Here is a 22,862-nt window from a genome sequence, read left to right as displayed (position 1 = left end):
GAGTTATCAGGGCTTAAAGCAGGAAGAATCATTGTAATTTTTAAGTAGTCTACTCCTCTGGAAAGAAATTGTGAAAAGATCTTGTGTGGGTATATGTATATTCAGCTAAGGAGTCAAATTGTACATAACAGAGTTAGGGAAAATTGAGGGAATTTGGAACATTTGAAAATCATCTGTATTTTCATCATGTTTTTAAAAAAATAGGTTCATCTAGTAACTGAAGAAGAGGAATCAGCTAATGCATATGCAATACATCAGGTAAACTTGCTTAAAAATTAGTATCATTTAGATCTATATATACACATTGTGCCCAAAAGACAATATATATTAACCAGTTCCCTTCCTTGCTCCTTTTTTTCACCACTTTTAATTCAGGTATAATTTATATACAATAAAATTCACTCTTCTCAGTTTACAGTTCTGCGAGTTTTGATATACATATACAGTCATATGACCACCACAAAAATCAAGATAAAGAACAGTTTCATATCTCCCCCAAACTTCCTGTGCCCCTTTGTGGTCACCCCCCACCCCTGCCCCAGCCCTGACTCAGCTCTTTTCTGTTCTATGGTTTTGCCTTTGAAAGAGTATCATAGAAATGGAATCATATGGTTTATGGCCTTTTGTGTCTGGCTTCTTTCAGTGAGCGTTACGAATTTGAAATTTAGTCATGTTGTGTGTATTTGAGGTTTTTACCTTGTTCCTTTTTCTGACTACCTTTTGGCCGCATTGGGTCTTCGTTGCTGCGCGCAGGCTTTCTCTAGTTGTGGCAAGCGGGGTCTACTCTTCATTTCAGTGTGCGGGCTTCTCATTGCAGTGGCTTCTCTTGTTGCGGATCACAGGCTCTAGGCGCGTGGGCTTCAGTAGTTGTGGCACGTGGCTTGGTAGTTGTGGTTCGCGGGCTCTAGAGCGCAGGCTCAGTAGTTGTGGCTCATGGGCTTAGTTGCTCCGCGGCATGTGGGATCTTAGTTCCCCGACCAGGGATCAAACCTGTGTCTCCTACATTGGAAGGCGGATTCTTAACCACCGGACCACCAGGGAAATCCCTTAAGAGTCCTTCTTGATTTTAGTTGGCTCTTCTCTTTTCTGGGCATTGTTAAAAAGAATCAAAGTAGTGTAATACTCAATAGCATGTTTTAGGCTGATTGTAATGTTGATATCCTGAGTCTGTTTTTACAGATCCAGGTCCCAGTCATAAAAGTAAATTTAAAATATGCTCAAATATTTTTCTGAAGGCTGTTTCACGTATCTTTTTTTTTTCCCTTCCATTGCACAGGTGGTTCTTCCAGTGCTTGGATACAATATTCAGTACCCAAAGAACAAACTAGGGAAATGGTACCAGGAAGTACTCAGCAGAGATGGACTACAGACATGTAGATTTAAAATACCTACTCTGAAACTGAATGTTCCAGGATGCTATAGAAAGATTTTGAAACATCCCTGTAATCTCTCATACCAACTAATAGAAGATCATGATATTGATGTCATGAAGGAAGGTTCCCACATCGATGAAGCAACTTTATCTCTTTTGATCTCTTTTGATCTTGACGCTTCGTGTTATGCTACAGTTTGTCTGAGGGAAATAATGAAGCATGACTTTTAAAACTGATCCCCTTAATATAATCGTGTATGTGCCACTTTTTAAAGGAAAGGGAGCTAAAGTTTCTTGAGCATCATAATTGTTATCTCCTTTAATTACACAACATCCTGATGAAGTAAGAATTTGATACTAACATTCCAGAGGACGTATAGCTAGTAAGTGGCAGCATCTGAGTTGAAGACTCCAAAGCCTTTGTTCTTTCTATGATCTAATATCCCGGTGACCTTTAGTCTGTGCTATAAAAGTTACAGTCTTTCTGGACTATTAGGAGCATACAATACTGCAGGATGACGTTAAAGAAGATGACATTAAAGGAAAACAGTTTTGGAGTAATGTTTATATCCTCAAGCTCCTTGCTTAGAATGTCGATGAAACTAGGTTGTAATGAAAACAGGGTTGGAAAGATAGATGAAACATTTTGTTAATTATTGCCATTCTTTCCTATTTTTGAAATTATTGATCAGAACAGTACATCAGGAAAATATAATCCCTCTATTTATGATAGCTACCCCAGGGTAGTTTACCCCTTTATGAGGTAAGTAATCTTTGATGAAGATTGAAATAAAATTTTTCCTACAGTTTCTTTATCTTGACATATATTGACCCTCCACTTTTTTGTTATTTTTGTTCTATCATCTAAAACATAAATTTTAAGAGTCAGACTGATCTGTATTCAGACTCCAGCTCTGACACTTACTAGGGACTGGGTGTTACTGATTCTTTTTGAGGCTCACTTAAGGAATCAAGATAGCACCAGTCTCATAAGCAGCAAACAGTAGAATTATCTCCACCTTTTTACGTTGCTGGAGGAAGAAAACATTTTACCCATTTTGGTTTTTTTTTTTTTTTTTTTTGCGGTACGCGGGCCTCTCACTGTTGTGGCCTCTCCCGCTGCGGAGCACAGGCTCCGGACGCGCAGGCTCAGCGGCCATGGCTCACGGGCCCAGCCGCTCTGCGGCATTTGGGATCCTCCCGGACTGGGACACGAACCCGCGTCCCCCGCATCGGCAGGCGGACTCCCAACCACTGCGCCACCAGAGAAGCCCGCCCCATTTTGAAAATTCTATATTTGTTGGTTTAACTATCCCGCATCACAAACCATCCTTATCCACTTTACATCAGGTACATTTGGGGACAAATGGGATAGACTGATTGGGAAAATCTGAGCATTCTTTTATTGCTGGTAGCATTACATAATGACTTAAAAAGCTGTCAAGAGTATTATATATTAGTAATGTGGCACTTTTATATACTTAAGTCAGTCAAACCATTTTGGGTATATTAGCATAAGGAAATAAAATTCCAAAGAAGGAAAAATACTGTATGCAATGCAAAATTTGCTTAGTGCAGCATTTCTATATATATATAGAAAGAAATTAGAAACAGTTTGCAAGTCCAGCATTAGCTAACTAAAAGTAAAATGAGATGTAACAACTTGATGGCAAAACATTTACTTATTAAAGTTGATGATGAAGGTTTTAGGTATGTGAGAAAATGTTGCCCCACAAAACCACGTATATATGTATATAACCATATATATAAAACACAAAGGCAGTATATACACTGCATGCAGCTTTTCCACAGGAGAGGCACTTTCGCATAGTGATTAAAAGCTTACATACTGGGGACAGACGGCCCTAGTTTGAAGCTTGCCTCTGCCACTTAGCAGTGTGGCCCTGGACAAGTTGTTTAAGCTCTGTGTGTTTCAGTTTCAACATCTATAAAACAGGGATGGTAATAAACCTACCTCTTAGGATTATTGTGATGATTTACTGAGTTAATATATGTAAAGCAGCTTAGAAAAGTACCTAGCGTTCAGTGATTGTTAAATAAATGTCCTCAAACGCAAGTTTGGAAGAGAACAGAAACAAATGCAAATGCCATTCTGTTAAGATCATAGAATGTTTGGAATTTTTTTAATACTAGAAAGTTCCTCTTTTGTCTTTATATATTTTAATGATAAATTCAGGACACAAAATTTGCAGATTGTGGTACCATGGATTTTAAAAATTACCTTTATTGCCTTAATGTTTATCGAAAATGAAATGATGCTATATTAAATAGTAAAAAAATTTAGAAATGTTTTAACTTTATTTTATATGATAAATTATATCCTATAAATGTAATCAGAAAGTGAATTACTAAATAATTAAATCCCAGTTTTCTTTTAGTCATTGGGTACCAATTAGAAAATATGAAATCATTAAAAATGTGCCATCATTGATAGTATTTTCTTTGCCTGTAGATGGCACTATAATTTTAGGTATCTTTCTAATTTATTTATTTAGTACTTTGGCCCTGTGTAAAGAAAGGATCACTAAAGTTATTTCAGGTCACCATAAAATGTATTCAGATACTGTTCATGTGAAAAATTATTTTATATACTAATAATATTTGCCACGTTAATTTTTTTTTTTTTCTTTTCAGTAAGGACTTGAATAGACTTTGGACCAAATGATGAGCAGTCACCTAGGTTTTTGCAGGTTTTCTGGAGCATTTCAGGCTTTCAGAGGAAGAATCTTTGGATTAGCTTTAATTTTCTACGTTGCATTTGAAACTGAGCAATAGTGCCTCAGGATTACTAAGGTAAAACAAATGGACATCTTTTTGTTAAGATAAAAACATTGGATTTTTGTAAGTTGTAATAAACTGAAGTCATATGCAACTTTGGTCGAAGTAACATTTTTTCTGACTGTTGTGCCACTCCTCTCATTGTAATCCACGTACCCACCCTGTAGGTGGGTAGTGTTTTCCCTGTTTTTGCAAATGAGAAAATATTTGAGTAGTTTACTGACCTATTCAAGGTCAAACAAGATGCTATTTGGGAACTTGATTATGCTTCCTAGAGCAGTACTACTTTCATCTACCTAATATTTGCCTTCTGAAAACAGGTTTTTTTGGTTAATAAGTTCTATTTCTACCAACTTGTTATTTCTTGATATTGACTAATAGGCATATTGGAGCAGGTCTTGAGAGAAATGAGATTCCTTTTGAGATTCTGAAACCAAAATAAAAGTAAAGGAGATCGTTTAGGAAATTTCCAAATCATTTTGGGGTATTTTCCAGTACATTTTGGGACTTGCATCTCAAAGATGGGCAAGAGAGGGTTACTTTAGATGATACCTGGTACAATATTAAATATCATTGAAAAAGTACAATGAGAGGATTTTTTTCCCCAATACTCTCTTAATCAACTATTCTGTTTAAGACAAGGAGAAAGCTGGCTGAAGTGAGTGTACATATATCGCTTGCTGGATTTACCTTTTTAACAGAGATTGTGCAGGCCTGAGGCTCAGGAATACCAACAAGCAGCAATATCTAACTAGAATTTCATAATACTGCTTTGTTTTATTGAGTTTATTTTTCTAGTTACCTTTTTTATGGCAAATAATCGTGGTTTTCAACTTATGTGATGTTTCTTTCAAAAATAAATTTTAAAAAGAGGAACTCAGTGTAAAGGTAGTAAGGAACTACTAGTATAGATATAGCAGTAATTATGACAGCAGTACATGAATGATTGAAGCTTGGGAAATAGTGAGAGTACCTGATCTCAGAGAGTGCCTCTACCGCTGCACTAGGGTGTCCCTTTAGTAACCCACTGAATTTCTCTGTTGTGATCTCAGGTGTGAACTAATGTTAGTAATCATATTTCAGTCCAGGACTGTACTGCATCAAACAAAATAATGAAAAATACACAAATGCAAGATACTATGAACACAAGTACTAATGATCACATGCCATATCTTAAAATTTCACTGAGAGGGATTTTCTTTTAGAAAATCTTATGAAACACTAAGAACAGTGCCCAGCACCTAGTAAATTCTTGATAAGTGTCAGCTTGCGTTATTATAGTTAATATTACATTACTGTGCTCTCTGATGAAAGTTTTACAGTTGAATGGTTAACGAATTTCCCTTGAGATCTGATCTGACTGTCTTAGCATAAAGTACTTACAATTCAGCACACTTTTATTTATTTTTTTGTAAGTGGAAAGAACTACATATTTCTAAATCTGGGAATTCAGCAGTGCATTCAAATTTAGATCTTTAAGAACTATCTAGGTCAGTGTGCCTCAATATTTTCCACCTGGGAACTACCCTTAAGAGACCAAGAAGAAATGAAGCTGCATAAAACAGTGCAGAATTTTCTTGTGTTAATGTCAGGATAGGAGAAGAGGTTGGAGGGAGACATAGGAGTAAGAGAAATAGGACTTCTCATGTTTTTCTTTATTTACTTCTGAAATGTTTGGGTATTTAAATAAGAATACATGTGTATATTAATTTTGCAATCAATTAAAGAATACTTGAAGAATACTGAAGCTTCAGAGAGGGTAAGGGAAGGGAACTGATGGATTATGATTGTATTTTTTTCAGAACGGTTCTGGTGGGTCATGCCAACGTATTGCCAGAGAGAGAAATTTCTGCATTGTACATTTTAACAGTACTAATGTCGGTTAATATAAATAAAGCTTACTACCTGTGCTATGGGTTTTGCTTTCAGATTCAGAAAGATTCTTACAAATAGCTTGATGTCTTGTGGTACTGTTTTAATCTTTTCTTTCCTAAGCCCTTCTGCTTTACATATTTCTGATAGGCCACAAAGCAATGCCAAATATATGACATAATAATCCACCAACATTTGAGTGCCCCTAAGTTAAAGGCGCTCTGTAAGATGCTATGGGGAAAGACAAATAGATAATATCCCCGACTTTGAGGGATTAACAGTGTTATGTCCTTGAAGATACCATTTTATTTGAAATGCCGTCTGGAAAAAGAGTATACAGACCACTAGATGGCGAACGGAAAAACAAGCAGCGTCTTTGCATTTCACTTATGGCTCACTGTATGACGAATAGTAGGTTTCTTGGCCTCTCAGCACCTCATCATGAATCTTTAAATGATACCTGTATTAGCATCTCCATGCATTTTGAGATCTCCTCTTAAAATATGCTTTGAAGTATTCAGTCTAAATGCTGCTTTCTCGAAAGCTATAGTTTAAAGAATGGGAAATGGTGTTAGCAGAGTTAATCTTGTGTAATTTCAGTGTGGGTTGTCAGGAATACCTTTAAGTAAAGAAAATAACTCTAATCTTCTTAAGCAATTCATTTTCTCAGCAACTGGGAGGCAGGAGCTAATTTACTCTGGCTGTGTACACAGACCTGTCTTATTAAAGGAAAATTTTACTCATGGAGAGAAGTCACAATACCCATGAAATTATATTTAGACATTGGAAAATATGGCAAATTATAAGAAACATTAAATTGTCTTTTCTGTCTCAGTTTCCTTCCTAAATATCCAACTCAATTACCAATATTTTCTGTTACAAAGAGGAAATTTAATCATGGAGTTGAAACACGAGCTATTTGGTTGTTTTTAAAGGGAGGAGAGCAAAGAGCTGGTCACTCACTCCTTAGCTGAGGGTGTTTGAGTAGCAAGATGGGTGGAGAGTGGAGAGGGTTAGGGACTTAGTTCTTTATGCTTTGATTCCAAGTCACCCTTTTCTGATAAGCCTTACTGGCATTTTCTTAGACTGGTTATGTCAGGATTCTGAAGCTTTCACTACAATAGGGTGTTAATCTTAGCTGATTATTGTTCCTGTCCCCACCCCTGGTCATAAAGGACTAGTGTTCTTTTTTGGAAAGGGAAGATGAAGACTCTTTCTATAAATAACCTTTATAGTTTCTTTAGGTTATAATAAAATGTGGTGGGGTTTTTTTTGCATATGATTTTCAAAAGGAAACTAATTTTTCCGTAAAATATCTTAAGGGAAATCTAATAGATTTTATGGTATATAAATAATAACAATGCACTTTTCACATTTAAGAACCAATAGAAGAGCTGGGAAGCAGTTATTCTGAATTCAAAGAACATTCTTCCAAGGCATTGAAAGAGAAAACTAATTTCAAAGTGAAGCATTTGATGATTGTGTTTTTAATGTACATATTCTCTCTGGTTTTGATTGTTGTGATAATTTTCTAACTGACCACCCCCATTCTTCACTCTAACTGGTCTATCTTTGTATATATACTCATGTCAGTTACCGACCCCCCCCCAAAAAAAAGTAGAAATCTGATCCTGTCATTGTGTTGAGACCATATAACATTTCAGTGGCTTCCCAGCCCCTATGGAATGAAAGTCCAAATTCCTAAACACAGCACATGTAGACATGTACAGCATGGTTTCAGATTATCTTTCAAATGTTATCTGCCTCTTACTCTGTAAAACATACCTTTTGGTTAAGTTCTGTTTGCTCCTTGCCAAATATAGCAAGTTTTCCCATGTTTTGTACCTCAACCTCCCATTCTCCATGGCAGAAAGTCCTCTATGTTTAGGTTAAATAAATGTCTTCTCTGTGAAATCTGTAGTCTCATAACATTCGTACTGTTCATATCATGTTATACTTATTTGATTGAATATCTGGCTCATCTACTACTAACTATTTAAGGGCATTCTTCTTTATACCTCAGGTACCCATCAGTGCCTGACATGTAGTAGGCTTAAAAATGCTGAATGAATACCACAAACACACCTTAGTAAAGTTACTTGGTAAATATATGTATCTCAGGAAAGTTCTAAAATAGCCTTTTATCCTCACAGAAAGTTTAGAGTGTTAGAATTGGAACTCATTATAATGCCTTTCCACTTCTACATGAATTGCCAAAATAATTTTAATGGTTTCATCTTTGTCATCACTACCTGTAAAATGCCTGCTTTTGATTTAATATTAAATGCATTGTAGAATTTCACTTAACAACTCAGAACAAGCTGTCAGGGAATGTAACCATTCTCACGTTACAAATGAAGATTCTAGGGCTTGAAGAGTTTAAGTAGCACTTACCCTAGGTTGCAGAGAGAGTTTACCCTAGCTCTTTTTGTTTTCAAGGCCCATGGTGATAACTTCTTTGTTCTGCTGATTCCTAATGCAAAATGACTCAGTTCACTTTGCTTAACTAGTGATTATTTAATTTCTGCCCATCTCTGAATTTACCTGTATATTAATATTAATAGTACTTTATGACATTAAGGCAACCTGGGGGAAGACTCACTAAGTGACAAAATGATAATGGCTGTTAATCATTGGGCACTATGTGCTTAGCATTTTACATCTTACCAATAAGCACTTACCTATGGGATAAGTACCATTATTTTTATTTTATAGATGAGGACACAGAGATAGAATATAGTTAAGAACCTTGAGAAGGGTGAAACACAGAGCCAGAGCTGAAACTCAGATGCTTTTTCTTACAGAATCCAGAGACTCTTAAGCCATGAACTTGGTTTGAAATTAAGTGGTAGCGACTCCGGTCATGTCACAGAGCCAACACAAATGTTCTCTTGAGGAAGTTGCCTTCATCCCAGGTTTCCCATACATGTTCAAAGACAGTAAGCAACACAGAAAAAAAAGCAAGGTGTCATGAATAAGTGTCAACAGAAACAAAAGACAATATAAATAGACCTGCAGGACTTCAGAATAATAGACATGGACTTCATTTTAACTATTTTTAAAGAAGTAAGAGACGAGCTTGAAAATCTGCAGGGAACAAGAAGCTACAACACAATCTAGTATATTTGAAAAACAACCAACGGACTTTCTAGAAGTGAAAATGTAGTAATCAAAACTTAAAACTCATGAGTTTAATAACATTACACAAAATTGAAAGCAAATTAGTAAATTGGGCCTAAAAAAAACCAGAAAGGAGCAATGAGATTTTTTAAAATTACAGAGATGAGACATGGAGGATAGAGTGAGAAAATTCAAAATACATTTAATTGGAATCTGAAGGAAAGGAGAAAGAATAAGGTAAAGGCAATAGTTGAACAGATAGTGGATGAGAGTTATCTGGAACTAATAAGACACTACAATACAGATTTCAAAAGTCCAATGAATCCCCAGTAGTGTAAATAAAAATAAAACCAGATTGAGATACATCATAGTGAATATGCAGCACATCAGTAATAAAAAGAAAAATCTTAAAAGCGGCTGGGTAAAGATTATTCTCAGGCTGTGTGATAGCTTACCCTCCAGAGCAACAATGGAATATAATGAAATAACTGAGAAAGTTTACGACTAAGTACTGACTCTCACCAGAGGAAATTAGAACAAAAACAAGCTTCAGGCAGAAGGTAGAGGATCTCAAATCAAAAGCCTAAGGTGGAGGAATGAATGATGAACAGGAAAAGTGGTAAATATGTGGTTAAATATAAACAAATATTGCCTTGATAAAATGATAATATCCACAATATCTTGTGGGTTAAATAAGGATGATAAATTAAAACATAGCACCTGGGAGGGAACTAATAGGGGTTAATGATCTAAGGTGGTATTAGCTATAAAAAAGGATAAACTGATTAATTTTAATCTTTGATAAATTGGAACAGTGTGGTATAATATCTATAATACTAAAAGAATATAAACAGTTATAACATCCAAACTTGGTGCAGGATGATTGCTCTAACAATGTGTTCTCTACAGGTTAGAGTTTTGTGATTAGTTTGATATACTTGATAACAGACATTTGATTCAATACAAGAATTATTTCCATTGTCATGAAAAATTTTAACATTGAATATTTCAAGAAGAATAGGAAGAGTTAGCTTCTTCAAACATAATTTCAAGTGTTGTAAACTTTGAATGATTGTAAAAAAAAAGATTTAAAATTTTTCCCACAAAATTTTATGCAGTTATGTATATATAGTATTTACTATTTTCTAGGCATTGTCACAAACACTTATTCTCTTAATGTTAAGTTTTGACCAGGAGGTGTACAGATGTTGCTATTTCATACACAAAATCCATGATTAAAACATTATGGTCAGAGAAGCAAGCTCAAATTTCTTATTAAAATCTTGAAAATACTTTATTTTGAAACTTCATATGTATTCAATATTTAATATCTTCCATAGTAGGTCTATTTTATGTTTCTTATCATAATTATATAAAAGCAGTATTTCTTTTTCACTAACTCATAACTTTTTTTCACATACTCATACTAACTCATACTAAATTCTTTCCAGCCTACATTAGTGTGATACAAATATCATTTTCTACATGTGCAGGAAGAGGCTGAACACTACATTATATAGGGCCAGATAGAGTGGAGGAGAATATGATCATTCTGCATTCTGCATTTTTAAGGCTATATTAAAAACAAAAAATATTAGAAAATACATGCATAATAAATATGACTACTCATATTTATTTCCTTGTGTGTTTCTCCTTTACTTTTCTCTTTCTTTTTTGTTCATACCCCCTGCTCTCAGTCTGCATTTGACAACTGACTTGATCAGTTCCATAGACACAAAAAGTCATAAGTAGTTGGCTTCATAAAATACTTCTGTGACCTTTGTACTGATGGTTTCTTAGTGTTCCCAGAAGAAAACTCACTAGGAGCCAGCCTTCAACTTCAATGCCTACTCTAATTTCACAGTGAAATACATCCTTGTACTTATAAATCCCTCCTCGCTCATCTAACTCTGCTAGGTATTCTTCTCCATGTTTTAATGCTCTAAGGAAAACTGGGGGGCTATCTTAGAATTTTCTCTGCCTATTTCTGGCGTGTCAGAATGCTTATTTTTATCATGCAGTCACTTTCTAGGTGACAAATCAAGTAAAGTATTTTGGCAATCAGCTTAATTGCTCTAGTAATTGCAGTGGAATAGAATTTCTCCTAGTAGGAGCTATTAGGAAATATTCCACATGTGTTTAATAAGACAAATTAGAGAACTTAAAGTTTAAATCCTTGGTTACTGTTTTTATAATTGGGTTTAAGGTCATCCAAGAGACAGTAAGTCTTATAAGTCTTAAACTTAGGTCTCTGGTCTAAACACCTTCAGGTGACTTGTGATATGAATGTGGTTGTGCAAATGGGCTTTTACCCCTTTTCCTGAATGGAAATCATATAAAAGCAATAAGGAAAACAGCATTTTTTTAAACCAGCAAACAATATGATAAGCAAATTTAAAGTGCATGTAAGAACGGCCAAGAGCAGCTGAGATCTGAAAAAGGTTGCATGGTAGGACATGGGAAAAAAAGTGGCAAGAGGGTTCAGTAACATCAGATCTCAGAAGAAGCAAGAAAGGCTTTTCCTAAATATGACAGGTCTACCCTGAAGACAAAAATTTGGTAGGTAAGGCTGGTGGCAAAAACACTGCCAAACGTGGTTTGAGGCCAAACGAAGCATCTCAAATAATGATGTTGTATTTGTAGGAAACAAGAGAGCATCTTTGAGTTATAAATCATGGAAGATTATCCTGGCCTCTCCTGCCTAACCAAGAACCTCCTGCAAATAGCTGGCCCAGGAAAATTCAAGTCGTTCAATAATGAGTAGCAAAGGAAACTGGCACAGTCTCAACACTAAGATAAACGTGGGGAAAAAAGATAAACTTCTGGAAAAGAGCAGCAGAATTTACCAACAGCCTGCAAAAAAGTGAACATGAAGATAAAAATTGTGACACGCTTTTATTTTATTTTTTGGTAAAGCAGTCACTTCTGTGAAAGAAGACAAAAAAGAAATGGAAGAAGAAAGAAAAGAACGTAGGAAATATAACACAAGATAGAGGAAGGAGGAGAGGAAACCTGAGACAGCAGATTTCAAGAAAGGTGCAGAAGACAAACAAAACCATCAGAGAAAAGAAGATGAAATTGAAGCAAGCACAAAAAGCAGTAGACAGAAGAATACAAGGGACAAAAAAAGTAAGGAGAACGAAATTGAACTCTCCTAAATATTTGAACACACACACACACACACACACACAAAAGAAATCACAAGATATTAATCGTTAGGATGTTAAAGGATATAAAAGACCTTTGTGGAAACAAGAAAATCTGGGACAAAATAAAAATTATACCTTTCTATGGAATTATAAAATAGTCTTGGATGCAAGGAAGGAATGATGGACTGAGTACGGGGGTGAGGTGAGTTCTTCATAGTTAGCAGAGAACCATGTTAGCTTCCATATCTGAAGGTAGGTAAACCCACCCTAACGAAAACTGTGGGCCAGCTGCAAAGCTACTCAACTCCTAGAGAGAATCAGAATAAACAGCCTTTCTTTCCAGCAGCCAAATTAGGCAGACATTTGTACTGTCTGGGAAATAATTAAAATAATACTGATCCTTTATACTTAATGTTGGCAATGAAATTTAAAACAATAAAACATTCAATGAAGCAAGAAAATGTGATCCATAATGAGTAAACTTAATAGTGAAATATAGAACAGTTTCTCTTAAGGTCAGAAAACAGGCAATGATGTCTGCACTCATCAGTTTTGTTATATTAGAGGTTCTAGCCACTAGGGTAAAGCAAGGAAAAGAAATGCATAAAGTTCGGAAAGGAAAAATTAAATTTTTATCTTTGGAAGACAATATGATTTTATACATAAATCTACAAGAAGAACAAAACAAACAGCTGGAACTAATAAATGATTTTAGCCAGTTCACAAACTACAAAGTCAATGTATGTACAAAAGTCAACTTTATTTCTAGATAATAGGGATGAATAATTGAACAATGGTATTTTAAGAACAATACTATTTACAATAGCATAAAAACATGAAATACTTAGGAACATATTTAACAACGGCTTACATGTCCTCTAAACCATTAACACTAAAACATTTCTGGGAGAAGGAAAAAAAAAAAACCTAAGAAAATTGGGACATATGCTGTTCATTGACTGGAAGACTCAATTTTGTTAAGATGTCAGTTCACCCCAAATTGGTATGTATATTTAATTAAATAACAATCAAAACACAGCCAACTGTTTGTGTGAAAAATGGTACAAACGACTTAGAAAACTATTTGGCAGTTTTTCATATATTTAAACGTACCCTACCATATGACTTAGCAATCCTATTCCTAAGTATTTATTTATCAAAGATCAATGAAAAATACATCCACAAAAAGTGTACAAAGTGTTGTACAAAACTGTTCACAGTGACTTTATTTATTTCGGCAACTGGAAACCCCCCAAACGTCTATAAAAGGAAAATGGATAAAGAGATGGTGGTGTATTCAGACAATAAAAGAAAAATTTTAAGATACATGCAACAGCATGATGAGTATCAAAAATATTGTATTGCATGAGGGAAGCCAGGAACAAAGAGAGGACATGTGCTGTGTTTCCATTTATATGAAATTCAAAGAAGGCAACATAAACCGTGGTAATAAAAATCAGAACAGTTGTTGCTTCAGTGTGTATGTGTGTACGGTGGGAGCAGAAGCAAGGGGGTTTGGATCTAAGGGCCGGAGGGGAAATTTTTGTGTGAAGGAAATATTCTGTGTCTTGTTTGGGATGGGGTAAATGGATTTATAAATGCGTTAAAACTTGTTAGACTGTGTACACTTAAGATCTGTACATTTCACTGTAGGTAGATTATACTTGAGTAAAATATAACGCGTCTGTGGTAGCCATGGAGCTCTTTCACTCAGATATTCCTGCACAAATGACCCTGCCATATGGCGTGCTGTTAGCCTATAGCCTCCAGCTGTAGCGTCTTCAGAATGTGCTGCAGCACTGGAGCTGACGTGTTCTCTCTGCAGCTCCAGCCAGTGGCTTGTTATGACATGGGTAGCAGAGCCTGGACATTCTGCCCAAGGAGAGACCCCTCAATGGGCAGTCTTTGCTCTAGAGCTCTCGCTCCAGACTGGGCGTGATGTTGCCAGAGCTGCACTAGTCTGAGGATACCCAGACAGCTACCCAGCTGTCCTTGCTTTCTCTTCTCTTTTCTCAAGTTTCCCACCCACCACGGTCCAAATGCTTTTCCATCCTACATCTTCCTCTCACCTTTAGTTTCACAGGCATTATTCTTACAGTGATCTCTTGCATGGCCAACTCCATCTTGGCTCTGGACACAGACTTTCAATTAGAAAATAATCTGGGATAGAAATGAGAACCCAAATATGTCATATCAATACATTTATCCTGGCTTAATTCCAAAAAAGTTGTTTTTTCCAGAAAGAAATCACTTTTTATGCCTTTATGCTATATGCAACAAGTTCACCCAAAACAAATATATTTAACGGTTAAATATAAGGCTGTGAATAAAGGCAAATGCAAACAGAGAGTTGAAGTCATGGTCTTAATATCAAATTAGGAGGAATTTAAGCCAAAACACATTAAGAGGAGGAAATATTCATTTTGACAGCTTGAAGAGACATTTCAGATACAGATTACTTTAAAGGCAACTGACAGACTTAAGGTTGAGGGGAGTAAGAGGAAATTTCCCCTGAAAACAAATATTTGAACATGTGAATCGTTCTGTAGTTAATTTAATTTAGTAAACCTATGTGGATGAGCCAAAAATATTAATTTATTTCATATATTCTTGTATCTAGCTCTCTCTTCAAAAAGTTATTTTCTTTACTAACCAAAATATATGTTCTGTCTGAGAAACTTTATAACATCTTTTTAAATAGTTATCGATAATAATTTCCAAAGTAATTCAAATCCATTCCTAGCATTTATCTCACTGGAAACTATAAATTTATTTCTGTGATTACTTGCTTAATGTCTCTCTCACAATGCAATGAGATCCATGAAGGCAGGAACATTATTTTTTTGTTGATTGGTTGGTTTACTTGTTTTATCATTGTATCCTCCACATCTTGCACAGTGTCTGGCACATAGTAGGTACTTAACAATTCTTATGAATGAATAAATGAACATAACAATAATATCGGTATAATTTCCTTTGAAGGACTACAGCTAAATTTATTCCTTCTATATGCAAGTCTTTCTGGAAGTAGAGAGATGCTGTGCTCACTCATGGATTCATCTGTTCATTCAACAAATATTTATTTACATGGCAGACACTATGCCAAGCATGGAATACACAGTGATAATAGGTGTATTTTTTTATTTATAATTAAATAATTATATTTAATTATATAATAATATAATTCCTGCCCTTGAAGAGCTTACAGCCTAGTTGGTAACTGCTTAAGAACTTATTCTCTACTTCTAATATTTTATGTACAACTATAATTATATATTTGTAATAGTACTGTATCAGAGAGCTCTTCTAAGCTCTTTTCTTATTTGATTCTCAAAGCACAGATATAAAGAAACAGATATTAAAAAGTTATGCTTTGTATGGATTAGCTCATTTTATTTAAAAATATTTATTGAGTGCCTACTGTGTTTCAGGAACTTTTCTAGGAGCTGGAAACAGCAATGAATAAGACAGAGAAGGGCCCTGCTTAGTGGGAGGTGGCAAACAAAGAAGCCAAAAAATAAATTGTAATAGTAGTGTTACAGAAGAAATGAATCAAGTGATGCAATTAGAGAATGAAAATAGGGAATTTAAGGCAGGACTCTCTGAGGTGGTGATACTGAAATTAAGAAGTGAAGAGTTAGATCAGACATTTGAAGGGTCATGGGAAAGCCATCAAAGGGGACGCCAAGTCCAAGGCATTGAGCAGGATGTGAGTTTGGCATATTCAAGGGGGAAAAAGGTTGGTGTTATTGGGGCAATGGGTTACGGGTATGAGATAAGATTCAGGACTATATGAGCCAGATCCCAAAGGGCCCTACAGGCCATGGATTCTATTCTGCATGTATTGAGAAGCTAATGGGAATTCATATAACTTAGCATGGGTACTCACAGATGAGGATTTCTTAGCAAGTATAAAGTAAGCAAATTGTGCTTTAACCTGATTTCAAAGAAAATGTGGATTCAATAGAGAAGTTGAAAGTGATTATCTTACAATCAGCTGGGGAGTTTCCCTTATACTGGTGAATCACCAAGACCTGAACATATCATTCCTTAGGATAATTTTTGAGAAGAATTCTTGTCGGAAGGAAAAGGATGTAATCAGGGCTTTTGAGTTTGTGGGTAAAGCCAGGGATCTTGGAGAATTCAGGAGAAATAGGAAGCCCAAAGAGAGATGCTGAACTTACTACTAAAAAGGCAGGTATGGACTTAAGCAATTCACTGGAAAGATAAAGAAGTGACCTCATGTGCACCCCAAGTTTATGTGGCAATTTGTAAATGTTACATACGCCACCAGAATTTTGGCTTGTCTGTGGGATCAAAACAGTTTATGGCATGCAAAGTTACATGAATTATTTGAGATTTAGTAGCTCCTTTAGGGTCACAAAAACAGGCTAGCTCCAGAGTTTGTGTTCTTATCCACTATTATTTTATTTTTTTGGACTATCTATTAAATTTCTTTTTAATGCTGTTGTCTTTATTTAGCATACCGTTTTTATCAGATTTTGGTTTCTGGTTAAGTACATTCTAATTTCAGTCGTCTTTGCCACTGCTCAAACAGTAACTAATGAGTTGTTTTAATAACGTATGTTCTATGTATTGAATGAATATGAATTTGAAGCTGTTATTTCTTTATAGACTCCGTGGTATACCGGGTTGCTTCACTTGAGAACCCTCCATAAAGACTCTCTGTTGTACCCATTTTATATTTGATTTTGTTTTTGTTTTTTTTTTTTTTGGCTGCTGAGACTCCATTGCCCTTTCCTAATGGCACTCTGTTTTGTTCTTTCCAAATTAGCTATCTTTTGCTGTGTGCAGTATTGACATGATGGAAATCCAAGTGCTTGATTTGCTTCTACCAAAACCAGAAAAGTTTGTTGGCTATTCCTGCCAAATACTTCCTCTAACCTTCCCCAGTAGTGTCAACAGTAAGGTAAGTGACTTAAATATGACTAATCAATTGCTCTCCTGGGACACTGACCCTTGAGTGAGGTAATGAGAGATAGAAACTGTTGTTTATATCTGATCAGCTGTGGTCACATGGGATTGGGAAGACCTTCTGGGGTTGTGTGTTCCACTTTTTCCAACCTTGTTGTTCAGCTCTCCCTTAGGGCATGTAAGCTGCTCATATCATTATGTTTTCTTTTGACTTAAATTAGCCAGGTTTGGTTTCTGTTGCTTGTTACTAGAGAATCCTAAATAATACATGAATCATGCCAAGGCCTATCTTAACTTTCCATTCCCTCAAATAAATCCTCTGAGGATATAAGTCCCACTAGGAATATAGATAGCTAAGCTGATAATGAAACGCTCATCACAGTTTTAATAGTGGACTGTATTACTCCTGCCAGATACTGTTTGCATTTTCATAAGAAATGTTTTAATGGAAGAAATGTTTTGGAAATAACGTGGTAGGGTCTTACCCCAAAGTTGCCCAGGGACGACTTGAACAATATTTCTCACATTTCTAGCAAAATAGGCAGCATTCACAGTTGACACTTTTGGTAGGAGTCAAAAGGGCGAAGAAGAGGGATGAAGAGAGATGAAGAGAGCAGGAATTGTTCTAGACCCATGCTCCCTAAGAGCACCTTAAAGGTCTTGTAACTTAAGCACACTTTCCTTTTCTCTTATATATTTTATACTTGTGTTTCCACTTTGAGTTTCAACTTAGAGTTTTCAAAATTCCCACAAAATAAGAAGATGATACAATGTAGTTTTTATACTTAGACCATGTTGTGGAAAGATTTATCAGTTTTTTCAATAGCATAAAAAAAGTCCTAAGATTTGATTTTTCTCTTTCTAACTTTTTTCAAGGCCAATGAAAACAAGCATTTATGAAACTGAATAGAATTTTATTGAACCTTAAATCTAAAATAAGCCTTAAAATCAGGAAGCAATATTTTAAAATAAGGTTATTTCTTAATAGTATTATTTTGCCTGTATTTATTTTGGCTTACATTTTCTTTTATTGTTTCTTTGGTCTGTGGTTAGCATATAGTGTACTATAGTCCTGTATTTTAAACATCCCTCAAATAGCGAGTAGTAAATTGTTTCATATTATTCTGTATGTTCTATATCCAATATATTCTATATATTGGAGTTGAATCATTATTTGCAGCTTATTTTCTTCTGTTTCAATGACATGTAAGCAGCATTTAAAATTTCTATTACATTTTAATTTTTTAGCTCTTTAACATAGATGGACTAAGTAATCTGAATATCTGTGCTTTATATTTTTAGCCTTATTATTTTGCTGTTTTCTTCTATTCTTATTCCTCATTTTGATTAGCCAATTCCAATCATCCTAATAAGCATGATTCAAGTCTTTTCTCTTCCAGAAGTTCTTCTAAGAATGTTCCAGCATAAACCACCAAATCTCTAACATTCATCTAACATGGATCATGGGTTCCTTTGTGATCATTTTTTTGTTGTCTTATTATTTAACATTCCACATATTTCCCCCTCAACTAGATTGCAAATTCCCTGAAATCAGGGACTGAGGCAGTACAGCTAAGTATTTTAGGATCACTTACTTTCTAGCTGGATTGCTTTGGGTGAATCCCTGTACTCTCACTGTTTCCCTGTGGGCATAAGAAAACTTCTCTAAGCAATTTCCTCTTCTGCTTAAAACTACTGTAAAATAAACGTCCACTCCTATTTTTCAATAAGTATCATTTACATAGCACTTTAGCACAATTTATTGGATTTAATCTTGATAATATTCTATTAAATATGTGTTATTACCCTCACTTTATAGACAAAGATCCTTTTGCTCAAAGAAGCCAGAATCTTGCATAAGATGATAATGTATGAGGTGGAACAAAGGCTTGAACCTAAGGGTGTTCATCTACACTGCAGTTCTTTGCACATTGATGGTATTAAATTAGGTGATTGATGAGTTTTCTCTTGCTTAAAATCTTTTCCTACTTGGACTTTTCTCACATGTAAACAGCTATTAATTTCTTTGAATTTCTCCCTGTTCATTTCCCTGCAAACTTCCCTCTTCCTACCTCAAGACTTTTAAGAACAGGAGAGGGTTAATTTTGTATCAGCTACCATTTCACTATGTCTAATCAGACTCTGATATTAATTTGAAATTTCCTGCTTGACTTGAAAAGTCATTTTGTACTTTCCAACCTCATCTCTTGATCACCTTGCTGTGACTGCATAGCTGAGTCACTCTTTTATGTTCACTGCTCTGTCGCTTACTTCCTTTCTTCCCCTCAAGCCATTACATCTGTCCTTCCTTACAAAATATGTTTCTTGTTGGTTGAGTCTGTTTTAAATTCCAGTCTTCAATCATCCTTCATTGCCTGGAGTACTTACAGCTTGTCTGAAAGCCCATTTGTAATTTTACCCCTTTACTTTAGATTTTTTATTCTCTTTCTTTTTTCCTTTTAGGAATCTTGCTCTATTGATTTTCTTATAGTATTGTCCCTTTATCTATTGCTTGTTCAAACTTTACTATTTTTCTCTGCTCACTGTAGCAGAATGAGTTGAAATGTTTCTGTTCATAGTCACACACATATTGTTAATTAGAGTTCACTCTGTAACTATGTAGATTGAAAAAAAACCCTACCTCTGCCTCTTCTTATCAATCTAAATTTTAAAAACTAGGATTTTAGTTTGTTTTAAAGATGATGGAATTTCAGGAGTAGGTAAAATTTGGGTAAGATAGAAATTTCTATGAAAACTTGGATAGACTACAATCCTACATTGGGATAAATAAGCTGATTTTGGCATAAATGTGTGGCTCATTGTCTGTAAAAGATTTGAGACTCTCTCTCTCTCTCTCTGTCTCTGTCTCTTTCTCTCTGTTGATGTAGGAAACTCATGATACTGCCTATCTCTGTATATGGATTGCTTTTTTCTCATAGTAGCATGAAAACACAGTGGATGTGATGATCCAAGGTGCCTCAGCCTCTTGGGTTTTCCCTTTCATGGTTTAGCTATCAGGCCTAGAGCCTAAAAGAAAAAAAACTCCATATTCTTACATTTGAAACCAAATGTTGTATTTCAGGTTCCCAATACTATATATAGTTTATGCATTATGCTTGAGAAAGTACAAGACTAGTCAGCAATACTTAATTCTACCAGATGAAGAATGTCGTACCAGGATCTTCACTAAATTGGCCCACCCCTTGGTTTTAAGGGATCCTAATTTGACAACTGATGCAATCTTGTATTTGATAAAACTCTATCATGCTCATAAATTAGCTTGAGAAAGTCTAACATATCTGGAGTTTGGATCCCTATATCAAGAATTTCCTAATTCTTCAATTCCCTTACTCCTTCTTCCCAACCAAGGGTATCTGAAGTTTCAGGCCAGTCTCTTACTATAAGATATATTCTAGCCCTGGGTTAAACATATGGGGAGCCCTAAACCTACAGACTCCTTGGCTCAATGATAAACCTCATTTTCACTGTTGATTACCCATGCCTGTTTGCTCAGAGCCTTCTAATGGGAACGTAAGCCCTTGCTGCTAAGCTATTTGGCTTTAGTTTCTGATCTTGTATTGCCCAGAATCTCTAATCTTTGTTCTCAGTCTTCTAGCAGAGCTTCAGATCAACCCTGATTCCTGATTTACTGATTTCTAATCAGGGTCCAAGGTACTTGCCAACTCCAGCCTGCCTTTGCTAATTTTCTTGACCTGGATCTTTGCCTGCTTAGATTTTCCTTAGTCACAACCGTAACAACTCTTATGGCCACATTCCTAGTTCTGCCTCTGTAACCTCCATCCTTTTTTATTTCAATCTAAACTCTGGTTAACTACCCCGGTTAGTCATTCTACAACTTGCACATTTATGTGTAAGGAGAAATGCTCTTTCTTAAAGCACAGCTTTGCAATGTAATCAAATATAACACCAAGTAGTAAATCAAAAGAATGCTCATGTGTCAACACACTTTGTCAAATGAATTAATACATTAAATTATTTACAATTACGAAAGAGGAATGTAACTATTGAAATTTTCATTCAATATATGAATTGAAATGGCTTAAATAGCCTCACTATACTATTACCTTAGGCTTTCAACAGATCTTGCTAAGGCTGATTTATTTTTAGTTATAAGTTAAAAAGGGCAAGATGTAATAGTTTCTAGTTCAATAATGAAACAAACGCTTCTTTTTAAAGATAAAAATGCAATGCCCTGGTAGAGAATTGTCTTATTTATGTATAAGAATAAATCAGCATGGGAAATAATACAAAGAAGAAGTTTAATAAATATTGATCAAATAAATGAATAAAGGGTCAACCAACCACACTATTTATTTTTCATGGCTTGTTTTTGGATCTGATTATTTTATTTATTCCAATATATCTGGTTTCTTTCCTCAAAAGTTATGATGCAGCTAAATTATTGGACAGTTGATAACAAGGTGATTTTAAAAACTCATATCTGATTGGAATTTATGTGCAGAGTTTAACTTCCCAAAACAGGTCTGAGGAAGTTTTTACATTGAATGTGTTTGCTGCTTTTTCTGTATCTAGCAGTAGTAAATTCAGGTATGCCTTATTTGCTATCAGGTATAAATACAGATTCATTAGGTCAGGTATAAATACAGATTCATTACCATTATAAACTTTGTAAGTAGTGTACAAAAATTGTTTATCTGTACTGAGATTTTAATATGACATACATGCTAGAGAGAGATCTTAGTACTTGGCACAAATGTCCAAGAAAATTAGCTGGTGCAGTATTATATATCAGATATGGTAATGTTCAGTTGCCAGTAACAGAAACGCAAAATAACAATGGCTTAAATAAGTGAACAATTTATTTACTTCTCAAGTAAAATTCCAAAATGGACAGTGCAATGCTGTCGAAGAGATTTATCCCACAAAGTCCTTGGGAACAAGATTCTTCCTATCTTGTTTTGTAATACACAGATTTCCATTCCCAAGGTCTACTCATGGTCCAAATTGGCTGCTCCACCCACATTTTTAAGGCAGAAGGGAAAAAAGGACCAATAAAGGAGCAAAAGGTGTGGGCCAAGTATTTGTAAAGAAACTTACATGTTATTAGCTAGAATTCAGTATACCACATTGAGCAACAAGGGAGACCAGGAAATGTAGTTCATATTCTGGGCATCCATACGTCCAACTAAAATGTCAGAAGCTCTCTAACTATGGAAGAAGGAGAGGACATTGAATGGGCAACAAGGATTCTCTACCACCATATGTGAGTTACTTTAGGTTAAGGATGCCCTGGAAACAATAAAGATTGAAATATTTAATTACTTTGATTAGTCATTGGAGATTATTGCAAGGGAGTCATAAATTTTTAATATAAAAAATCACAATGTGTTTACATATTATATGTGTTTACATATAAAAAAAGTAAGTAGTAAAAACATTAGCCATAAGTTCTAATTGTTAATTTACCAAACCAGGTCAAGTTTAAAGAATTGCTCAAAGTTATCTGAAGTTAAAGTAAACCTTCTTAGTAAAGTAGTATTTTAGTAATTTTATATTCCTACATTATTACTTTGAATGTGGAAAAGAAAAAGAGAACAAGATAGCTGCTTGAAACAGATCAGCTGAACTAGAAA

At 35.1% G+C, this 22,862-nt stretch overlaps 1 protein-coding gene across 18 annotated transcripts in view; it reads left to right on the top strand.

The window, feature by feature from the left end:
• The window catches only part of PUS7L (pseudouridine synthase 7 like), a 146,726-nt gene that overhangs the window by 25,373 nt on the left and 98,491 nt on the right, over positions 1-22,862 (top strand). For 9 of the 18 annotated variants that reach the window (XM_067009116.1, XM_067009115.1, XM_067009101.1 and 6 more), the window contains 4 exons: positions 205-258; positions 1,277-2,135; positions 4,028-4,186; positions 17,108-17,242. In XM_067009116.1, coding sequence (XP_066865217.1) covers positions 205-258; positions 1,277-1,603 — 381 coding nt within the window. In that variant the 3' untranslated portion in view covers positions 1,604-2,135; positions 4,028-4,186; positions 17,108-17,242. Of the gene's footprint in view, positions 1-204; positions 259-1,276; positions 2,136-4,027; positions 5,357-5,973; positions 7,954-11,806; positions 12,281-17,107; positions 17,243-22,862 lie in introns of those variants that run through there. The other 9 variants (XM_067009118.1, XM_059080804.2, XM_067009109.1 and 6 more) reach the window with 8 other exon arrangements.

This window comes from Kogia breviceps, chromosome 12 (genome assembly GCF_026419965.1).
Source record: "Kogia breviceps isolate mKogBre1 chromosome 12, mKogBre1 haplotype 1, whole genome shotgun sequence".
NCBI lineage: Eukaryota > Metazoa > Chordata > Mammalia > Artiodactyla > Physeteridae > Kogia > Kogia breviceps.
Note: the sequence above shows the minus strand (reverse complement) of the source record. Positions and strands in the feature narration are given on the sequence as shown.